The 10,881-nt window shown below is 42.5% G+C and overlaps 2 protein-coding genes across 2 annotated transcripts in view; one reads left to right on the top strand and one right to left on the bottom strand.

Annotated features, from left to right (window-relative positions):
* Positions 1–3,355: 3,355 nt before the first annotated feature.
* LOC139219375 (tumor necrosis factor receptor superfamily member 13B) lies at positions 3,356–9,564 on the top strand. Its single transcript, XM_070851201.1, has 5 exons — positions 3,356–3,468; positions 6,039–6,173; positions 6,805–6,921; positions 7,562–7,855; positions 7,952–9,564. Exons 2-5 carry the CDS (start codon positions 6,059–6,061, stop codon positions 8,203–8,205), a joined length of 780 nt encoding a protein of 259 aa, XP_070707302.1. The 5' UTR covers positions 3,356–3,468; positions 6,039–6,058; the 3' UTR covers positions 8,206–9,564.
* Positions 9,565–9,796: 232 nt separating this feature from the next.
* Positions 9,797–10,881, bottom strand: part of LOC139220260 (ubiquitin carboxyl-terminal hydrolase 22) — a 20,399-nt gene continuing 19,314 nt past the window's right edge. Inside the window, exon 13 of the mRNA XM_070852332.1 lies at positions 9,797–10,881. This exon is cut by the window's right edge and continues 886 nt beyond it. The gene's annotated coding sequence lies outside the window, so the exon portion shown is untranslated.

The raw sequence follows: 10,881 nt of genomic DNA, 5'->3' as shown, positions 1-10,881 counted from the left end.
GAGCCAGTGTGCCGTTTAGCAGGACTGACTGTGGCAGCAGCAGCAGCAGCAGCAGCAGCAGCAGCAGCACTCCTGGACTACTCTTTTCTGATGCCAGGAAAAGAGCTCACCAGGTCTGACTTCAAATTTAAGTTAATTCGTATTTAAGACTGCTTGAGTTTCCACAATCCTCTCCAAAATCAAGAAAAATAATGTGATTGTTCGTCCTAAACGTACCACATTAAAACGTCTCAAAAAGTAGGAATTAATAATGCTTGTTGATGCTGTTCATGCAAATATTTCGGCAGAGAAAGGCGAAGTGGATTACCTTAACTGACTGAGCAAAGGCTGCCAAACGACTGATTGAGTCATGATTTGGGCTTTTTTTTTTTTTTGCATTGTTCTGTTTTTTTACTCTTTTTTTCCTTTTCTGAATTTGACTAACCATCTGCAGAGAGTCTATTCTGGGTGTTCAGGTTTCTGAACTTGCTAAGAGGTATGATCCAGGTTTCTTTACTTTCTATCCACCTCTTTTGGATTAACATCAATCGCTTGTGTTTTTCACCACAATATAACACACAGTACAAGAAAAAAAAGACATTTATATAAGCAGTAGTGATAATATGCAGGTTGCAATTTCAGCATTCAGGCTCCTTTACGTTTTGCAATTTTTGTTTTGTTGCTGTTTTGTTGCGATCTACACTCACTACCTGTTAACGACAAAGCTAAAATAAGATTTTCTTTGCAAATTCATTAAAAACAAAAGGACTGAAGTATATATGGGATTGAGATAAGTAGTATTTTGTGCTACAACTACAAATTCTTCCTCACATTTCCCCATATTTCTGTCATTTCCTCAATTTTTTTTTCAGGCCCTAACACCAAACTGCCTACTATCAGGCTACCATGATGCTTAGATGTCAGTAAGTCTTCACTGCTGCCGTGTTGCCCTCCCATGTATTCTCACCAGCTACATGTTGTAATGATCATATGAAACGTGTCCAGGAGTGAATTTATAGTGTGAATATCATGAATATCACTCGGTAAAAAGAGACAGTGAAAGAGACAGTGACAGACATATTTGTTTGTAGAAATATTACTCATACATTATTTCTGTCTTCGCTGTGATCTTCCCGTATATGTTCCTCATATACATCCCCCTTTCATCAGCAGTTTTAACTAAGCAAATTACAGTATTTTAGCCGAGATTACAGGAAATGTAAAGAATCATCAGGTTTCACTGTGACTCAACACTTCTTGTCGAAGCTTCCTCAAATTCAGCGGCTTGATTTTCCTCTGGATTTTGTTTTGTTTTTCACACAAGGTTGCGCCCAGAAGATTTACATACAGATGTCTCACTTATTTACGGCACACTTGCTCAGGTATGGTCCTGCAGATTTTCACTGACTTGTTCATTGTTGGCATCATTCAGTCAGTTTCAGAGGGTATGGCATTTCAGAGGCTGCTTGGCTTTCACGGCTTCCTGGAAGAATCAGAAAGCGTGGCGTTGGACTGGTCCACCGCAGACACGCAGTTCTCAAGAGCTCCATCTCTAACTTGTTCGTGGGTGGGAGGCCAGTGAGGGATCGTGCCCTTGTCAAAAGCATTGACGACTTCAACCAGTTGATCAGAACAGTTAAAGACGAGTGATTACTTTTATACACTGTACGTGTGTGTGTGTGTGTGTGTGTGTGTGTGTGTGTGTGTGTGTGGTTATTGTTTCATGACGAATATGCCGCAAAGTAGTGAACAACTAGTTCTAATCTCCATAACTCTGGGACCATTTATCTCTTCTACAATACTAATAAATACTGTAGCAGCAGCACAACTGCACCTGCTGCTCTTCCCATCCTGCTGTCTTCAGCTCATCATTCGAAAAGTCACAAAGCAGAACCAAATTACTCTGTCGTGAAACAAAACTAACACCTTTAAATGACTTGTCGCACCAGAATTTCCGGTGTCTTCTCACAGCTGCACAGCAGAGTCTCTCAGATAATCTCAGTCGGTGCGTTCTTTCTTCTCCTACAGTTGTTGCCTACTACTTGCCTTATTAAGTTCTACTCTTTTCTGATTACTGTCCTTACACGCTTCGCTTCGTTATCGTACATCATTAATAGGTATTAGCTGAGCAAACAGGCACTGTGTGAGGCTTTAACAGCTTTACAGGTGGCCGCCTCTTTGTTCCAGCGCCAGAACACGCAGAGCAATTTACACTGATTAAAGAAAGTTCAACTAAAAGCTGTGCAGGGCTTTAAAAATGAGAGATGTGCTAAAATGTGCTCACTATAATGGGACCAAATGTCTCCGTTTCACAATGTTCGCAGATTCAGGTTTTCACAGGAGAAGCAGAAGATGAAACACTGAAACTCTTCTTCCTGTGCTCAGTGGAGAGCAAAACACATGGTGTGGAATTGCCCAACAGTTTCACACTGATGTTGAGAAAGTGGGTTTAGTCACAGCATGTGAATAAAACACAAAGACACCCTGAAGCTGCACAGAAACACTTGACGACACTGAGTCAGTGCCTGCGTTAGGCCATTCTTTGAAAACAAGTGAAAATTATCCGAACCGAAATAATTGAAAATATATTGAGCAAAATGGCTGCTGTCCCATCTTAAATAAAAGGGTCTCCCCCTTTTATTTAAGCGTGGCGTGTTGATGGAGATCAGTTGTGCGTAACCGAGTGGTGACAAAGATTTTGCCCACCCAACCCCCCTTTCCCAAGACTGAGGTCATTTTTACAGTTACTAATCACACCCGTGGTTTTCTTGCAAAGATGTGTCAAGAAGTTGAGAAAAAGTCTATTTCCTGTAAGAAAAGCATCGCAAACAATGCATTGTCTGCACGAGGCACTTCAAGTGGAAGGTGCCACGGCCTGATTGGACAGAAAGTAAGCTCTGTGGACTTCATTCATAGAGCTCATTTGGCAGAATAGCCCGGAAGGATTGTGAACGTGGATGATGGCAGGGATGCAGCGGAATAAATCCTGGAGGAAAACGTGCCGCAGTCTGCAAGAAAACTGCCACTCGAGAGGTGATTTCTGTTCGACAAATGTGCTTCTATAAACATTTCTTTTTACATTTCCATTAGGAGAGGATTTGCATTCCAGTGAGGCAACAATCCCAAACTTGCGGCGGGACTTGAGAACTGCAATGCGTTAAAATCACAGAGCCCACGGAATGTGACCGAGCTCTTCTGAAAGAAGAAGAAAAAAAATCAAGAAATCAAGCAAACTTTTCAACACAGGCCGAATTAAATCTGTAACTGTGAGTATATTTTCTGTCGATCACAGTCAAAACATCCTAATTATGGCAGATCTGCTGTGATTCAGAGTCTGATTCAGTGGGGGGGATGCTCATCACGCCCAGGGGGGAAGTCCCAGATCAGACTGAGAGTTCATACCCAAATGAGTCTCCAAGCTCAAATACAGGCCTGTCGCGCTCTCATCTTCACACCACAGATTCTCCCACCGCGTCTTCATCTCGCCAGGTGAGTGATCCCTCTATACATCACTTATCAAGCCCATCTGCACACACTGAACGCTGCGCTGGAGGGGGAGAACTGTGCCCTCGGCTTCAGCCGGCGCTGTCGCAGTTCCTAACTAGTGCGGTAGTGATGAAACGCAGTTGTTGGGGCCCTGCGGCTCACAGTGAGCTCTTTGACGACCAGAAACGCCTTCGCCGTAAACGCAGTTCTGTCTTCAGTTACATCTGCAGACACTCACACACACAATAACAGATAACGCAGGCAAGACCGAGCATGATATTCTCGTAAAGTCTCTGAAAAGTAAATGGTAAAACCAGCTTATATACTATATAGCATATAGTATGTGTTTGTGATGATTATACTGTACTAACTGTACATGGAATCTGAGACAATGGGTGCTGATTATCGGGGTGTGACAAATATACTCAAGAATAATTCAGGCTTCCAGTTCTGTGTGTGAAAGCAGCGGAGGGCGGAGGAGGTTTAGATCTGTGTGTCTTTCACAGTCCGCTGACTCAGTGCTCAGCAGAGCGAAGAGGACTGTGTTTGAGAACAAAGACACGATCTCTGAAAGCGATGGAAGCGTACGGGCTGCGGCAGCGGGAAGGCTGGCATGTCGCTGATGGCCCTTTATCTCTGACTTACTGGACTTTGTTCATGCAAGGTTTGATCCAAAAGGGGAAAAAAACAGTTGAGAAACACCAAAGGAAATGGGTCTGCTTTGCTTTTGCAGCAAAGGCAGAAGAGACCCCTCGCAGCATAAAAGCAGGAACTCTCCCCCAACTCACCCAGTTAATACACTGGTGCAAAGCAGTCCTTTTTCTACAACCATCGTGCTTTAGCACAGCTCACACTTGCTTCCTACATCTGCACATTAACCAACAATGTAATATCAAAAATGTTCTTAGGATTTAGACTTGAACTTAAGATCATTTCCAACAGCATGCAGACACTCAATTCATGAATGAAAGAGATATTGGGGATAAAAAAAACTTGCTTCTGCAGGTTCTAGACCCCCATTTGTAACTGAAACTTAAAACTGACAGCACCTGGCTAACAATCAGTGTTTCCCCTTTATATAACAGTAGCACTAATGAGGGTTTAGTCAGGAGCAGCCATGGACCAAAAGAGAAAAGCAAACCTTCTGGAGGCCGAGGCCACGGCCATAATTATTTGGTGGACTAAATACACGCATGTGCATCCCAAACTACAAAAGGCTGCCCCTACGTGCCCAACAGGAAAATCACTTATGTCAAGTCTGCACTTTGCTAGGAGAACTGTGTTCCATGGAAAAGTAATGTTTTATAAATACTGCTGTGGTTTTGAAAAAAAAAAAAAAAAATTCTAAATTGAATCTCAGTGGTCAAACGGTGAGCGCTTTTCATTCTGATGACCTGAGACTGCTCTGATCGACGCAGCTCAAACCCCATTATTCATTCATTTATTTCGGACTGACCTGTCAGTTACACCGCACTCGACTGCACCCCCCAACCCCACACTCTGATGGGTTGTAGCTCCTGCGATAGTGAGCCACTCACAACACTGCATTACATTGGGAAAACTACATACACATACACAGTGTGGTAGTGCATTCAAGAACAGAGAAGCCAACCTTCTCATGCGACTTCTTCAGGCCTTTAGCTGTGAGGCGAATGTTCTTTTTTTACATCGTCAAGCATTGTTCGTTATGGTCTTGCGGTCCTTTTGGCTCAGCGTCCACTTCAGGTGAGACGGTTCGGATTCAGCTCCACACGTGGACGACCTGTCTGATGGGTGAATATTTAAAGCGCTGGAAAGGACTCCATCACCACGTCCACTTTTATGTGAATCAATTATTATTGATCTGAGGTCTTCTGAGAGGAATTTCCAGCCGAAGCCTCTCATAAATAGCAAACTCAAAAAAGTCTGAGTGGCTTTTATGAGTCCGAGTAGCTCCAATATACACCTGCAAGCTCTTTACATTGATTTTGCGGTTTGACTTGCTTTTGTTGAGGTGATTAAGCTGGTTATTTCACTTAATTTTCCCAAACTACAATGAATCTTTTAACAATGTCTTCAGTAAGGACAAGTGCAACACAATACTATCATTTCTATCAATAGTTAAAAGATCAGGCCATATTTCACTACAAATGTATAGATACACGCAAGTAATTCAAACAGGTCAGCTCTCTTTTCTTGGCACTATACAGAGCCAAGTTATACAATAATATAGTGCTGCAAATGGCATTATTCCTACTGTCGTTTATGTCTTTATCTTATAAAAATCATTATTAGAACAGATACATTTAAAGAATTGTAAAATAAAAAACTTTTGACAAAGCTCAGTCCGAAATAGAAATGTATAACTGAAATAGAAACAATTCACAATAATGAATTTAGTTTGAATAAGATTCAAAATTACAGCATTTAGTAAATATTGGACTCACACTGTCTTCCTGCCTGTTTTCCTGACTGGTTTAGGCTGCTGTATCAGCTACCTACACGCTACATGTGCATAGCACAGATAAGATTTTTCACATATTTATGGTTACTCGCCCCTGATATTTCTTCTACACTCTCTCTCTCTCTGTCAGTGTGACGGTTATCAGGGCTGATGGGTGGAGGCTGCCCTTACGGTCAGTACTGGGATTTCTTGATCAAAGGGTGTTTGAACTGTCATACGAAATGCAAGGAAGTACATGCCAGCGCCAGATGCAGCAGTTACTGTGGTGAGTACACGTGTACACACACACACACACACACACACACACACACACACACACACACACACACACCGATCTGTCCAATTCTTTGTAGATGCCCTTACTGATCCCTGATCAGTGTGTCGCCAACCACGTCTGCCTCTTGACATTTAAACATGTTGAAATGAACTGCATTGTTCCTTTTCTTAAAGGGCTATTACAAATATACAAACTGACTGATAAAATAAACATTATTCTTTAGAAAAGCTCAAGTTTCAGCATATTGCTGATGTTTCCACCCTTACTCACAATGATCATTTGACAGGCATTACAACTAGCACTGCTGACTTCTTCTTTTGTAAACTGAAGCCATTATTTTTTTCAGCAGCGGAGACACAAGAGGTTTATATCATTGTTCTGCGAGTTGCAACTGTCACAAAAACATGCTGGCATTGATTAAAGGAATTTCTAAGCTCAGAGGCTGATAATCCACAGATCAGACAATTTGAAACAGGTTCTCAGCTGGAACCTGTTCTTGATCCCCATCCATATAAAGCAATACACATAAAGTAAATACAATGATTAAATGGACATGGCATGAGTGACTGAGTTAATCATATGTCTTCCACTTCTCCTGATTGTTTTCACACTGCATTAGAGTCTGTAAAGTGTAAGGCGCTGTTTGGCCACTACTATGATGGCCTGCTGAAGAAATGCGTGCTGTGCTATGACGTTTGTGGCAGACATCCAGCCGAATGCTCCCAGCACTGCCAGAGTGAGTACTAACCCCGCTGGCCTGAATCACAGCTTTAATTATTTAGTGACTTTTTCTTTCTCTGTAACTTCTCTCTCGTTTTTTTTGTTTTTTTTTAAAGTCCCAAACGTTCTGTGGAGACAGACTTCAGTGGATAAAGTGTTCTGCTCACCAGTTTAACTAGACTAGAAAGGTTTCGTGAAAAGAAGGAACCAATCGCAATGACTTTTTTTTTGAAGGTCATCAGGTAGCTAACAAGTTTACCTAAATACAGCAGTTCTGGCTGGAAGGCCACAGTTTCATTCATTTAATATCCTATGATCAGATTACCATTGGCTGCCCAACAAAAGAGCAAAATGTCCCCAAGTATAGCATATTCTATTTGAGCTGTTGAGTTTTATCAGTGTGAAATGCTCGGACCCCATCAACATTCTGGAGGCCCCGCTAATCTTAGCAGTGTACCCCATACCCTGTGAAAACCATTCTGAATGACTGAATAAATGTACAGGTTATACACTTGAATGCATTTGTAGTATAAGCAGAACCGTACCTTTAAGAGGTGTGCACCACGGCACAAGGAGATAAGGTCCCATAGTATGTATGAGTGAGCAGTCTAAAGCTGCAGCTGCAGACTCAGATATTCTTCCCATCTATTCTGCAGCTCCGCCATCTTCAGTGACCACTAAAACGCTCACCACACACGTGCCGAAGTGCAGCTGGCTCTCAGCGGCAACAGCCCTGACGGGTTCCACTATTGTGTTCTACTCGCTGCTGACCCTGTGCATGGTGCTGCTGCTTGCGAGCTTCTCTCTAGCCTTCATGACCTTTCAGAGACGAGCCAGGCGCAAAATCTCCAACCCACAACCCAAGGAGGAAAACCACAACCACGAGTGTGTGATCAAACCTGTCCAGAGGGTCGGCCAACCAGGTGGCCAGCCGAGGCAGAGCTCCAAGGGTTGGTGTGGCACGGACACAAACCAAAGGCACAGATTTGTACAGTCTACGAGTAGTTTAGCCGAAATAAGACCAGGTTCCTTTTGTCATTTTACAGATTTTGCCACAAATGCAAGCCGTCCCGCTGACCGTGAGCCGTCAGACGACTCCAGCCCCACTGAGACATGCGTGTGTGTCCACTGTTTCCCCGATCTGAAAGCACTGGGCCAGGGTAACGACAGGCCACTGAGAGCACCCTACTCACAGGCTGTCCACCATGGAACCCTGATCCAAAACGGAGGGCCTATCTGGACTGAGGAGAACCTGTACACCTCTGAACAGGGGGTGCAGGTAGAGGCTGCAGTGGGATGAGGCCCACTGGCTGTCACACAGGACGACCGCAAATGCCAAATGTGTCCCCAGCTCAAAGGAAAGGACTGACAGTGTATTCGATTTTCAATATTTGATCTTCAATCAGACTGTGGATTCGGTCTCAGCAAACTTTTGGAAGTGTTATGAAACTGAAGGGAGGCTGTTAAAAGATGTGAATGCTCATCTACGACCTTTATCCACCTCTCATCAAGCAGCATCCACTAAAAAGCTACAACTGTAAATTGAGTAAAGGGACAGATTTCCATTAGACATATTTCAAATGCTGTTGTGTGGATGATTCATATTAAAAATGAGAAACAGTTTCAGTCCCCGATGACAGGCATGCAGATGACACATGGAAGTCTGTGCCACGAGGCAGGACTAAATGGGGCAAAGACTCATTAGGTTATGTCCTGTCCTTAATTGTTGGGAACATGTTTGTCCAGGGGGGCGCTCTTGTTTGTCAAGATTTTTGGTCTTGAGAGGCAGCATCGTTGGTGGCCCGACACACCAGTCGTACAGACTGACTGATGCTTTGCTTTACATTGCCTATGACTTCTGTTACAGGTCACAGCTGAGCACACAAGCTCAATGATGGACCCATAACGATTGCTAGCTGATGGCATTCCCATCATTTCGGACAGCTATAACCACAGGAGGACACCACTTGTGTGTCTAAGATTATGACTCCTGCTCTCTCAGCGTGTTTATTGCTTTTCCACCAAAACAAGTGAAACTCCACACAGACACAGACATTTATATGTCAGAGAAGTCAGAAATGTTCACTTGGTAAAGCGAGTACCGTTAAGGCTTACGATTTACTGCAACGTCCAAGGTTTGACTCCAGCCTGTGGTTCATTGCTGCATGTCCTCCTCTCTCTCTCTCACCTGTTCTCTTTCTATCACTGTTCAAAAAAGTCATTAAAAAAAAGAGCCAAAAGAATATATATTAAAAAAAAAGGAACCATTCACGCTCCACGCTTTCCTCTTTTGGATGGGGCACACATCAAAGGAAAAACCTGACTATAAGAGTGGAGAAACATATCAAATGTAAACACTTCCGTACACCAGGTTCAGGGAGTGAGTATGAAAATTATATGAATAAAATGCTGAGGCCGTAACAGGCACCACATCTAAACCCTGTTGAACACCTATGGAACAATGCTCTCCACCACTATCTCCATAAGGTCAACTGTTAGACAATAAACATTCTTCAAATCTACATCGTGACATCTGACATCTGATGCTGCGTGTCCTTCAGTATGTACAGTGCATGTATGTGAACATTGCTATGTGTGTATTTGTGGGGAGTCCCTTTCTTTGCCCCCAGTAAGGAAAAATAAAAAACTTGATATCAAAGAGAGAAGCTACTCAAATGGTCATTCATTTTTTAAGCGTGTCTGTGGTAAATTGATAGCGTATTATAAAGTGCTGTTGTTATGGTAACCTTTAGTGTCATCTAACACAGACACAACCATTCTTCAACCAATAAGAAATATCAGTAAACATCTTGCATTCACAAAATAAATCCATAATAATTAATCTCATATTACATTATCAGGGATAATAAACAGGCATAACAGTGTTTACAGATATAGATTTTTCTTTATTTGAGTGTCTTTCAATCACTGTGTCCAGTTCTTGCAGCAGTTACACGTGTGTGCGAGGAATGACTAACCGGGTCAAGACAAGTTTCTTCTGATTACGACCCCCTGGCCGGATCCAGCAATATAAGAAGAACAAATCAACTTTGAGGTTTCACCATTTGTCTCTTACATACAAACTGTACATATATACTTTTACATACATCGTCAACATGTGGATAAAAATCCTATCAAACTGTGATACCCAGCTCAGACGGCATGCTGAATGCAAGTACTGATTCAGTACACGAACATACGGTAGATACGCACGCGCACGACACACGTGCATACAAACAGCAACACATACGCACGTTATTGGGTTTGTTTTTCCTCTTTACACGCGATAACACGTTTTATACAAACACACCTACACTGACTTTTTTTTTTTTTTTTTTTTTTTTTTTAAACCTCCCCTTTCTTGGGCACATACACGTGCACACACACGCACGCACGCACACACACACACACACAAACAAACAAACACACCGAATTAGAGCAACATGCGGCCGACGGTTAACACTGCAGGATCGAGCATTCTGACTCGTGCTGTACTGAGAATTAAGTCCTCCTCTATCGTCTCCTCTCTTTTTTGCCATCTACCCGAAAAAGCGTCACAACAGCGCATCGTGAGTGTGGGGCTGTGATGCCAAAAAAAAAAAACGTTGACAGAAATAGCTAAAATGAACAGGAAAAAAAAAAATTAAATTAAATTATGCCGCCATAGCAGCAGTTTGATGAACGTTATCAGCACTATTTTGCTTTTGAGTGTACAAAAAACATGACTGACGGCACAACGTAACACAGACGAACAATGTGGGCGTTTAGGGAGAGTGCAAAACTGTAAACAAACATTTTAATTACAGTATGTATAAAAATAGAATATTCACTGTGTGATTTATTTCCCCGTGACTGTTGGAAGCAGCATGAGAGGCAGAAAAGAACAGGTGTTTTGCTTACTTGTCCTTGTTAAAGAAAATGCTTCCTAAAACTATGTGACGACGACGACGACGACAAACTCACGAGTGATGAATGA

This window comes from Pempheris klunzingeri, chromosome 20 (genome assembly GCF_042242105.1).
Source record: "Pempheris klunzingeri isolate RE-2024b chromosome 20, fPemKlu1.hap1, whole genome shotgun sequence".
In the NCBI taxonomy this organism is placed as follows: domain Eukaryota; kingdom Metazoa; phylum Chordata; class Actinopteri; order Acropomatiformes; family Pempheridae; genus Pempheris; species Pempheris klunzingeri.
This window is presented reverse-complemented; position numbering and strand designations above follow the sequence as displayed.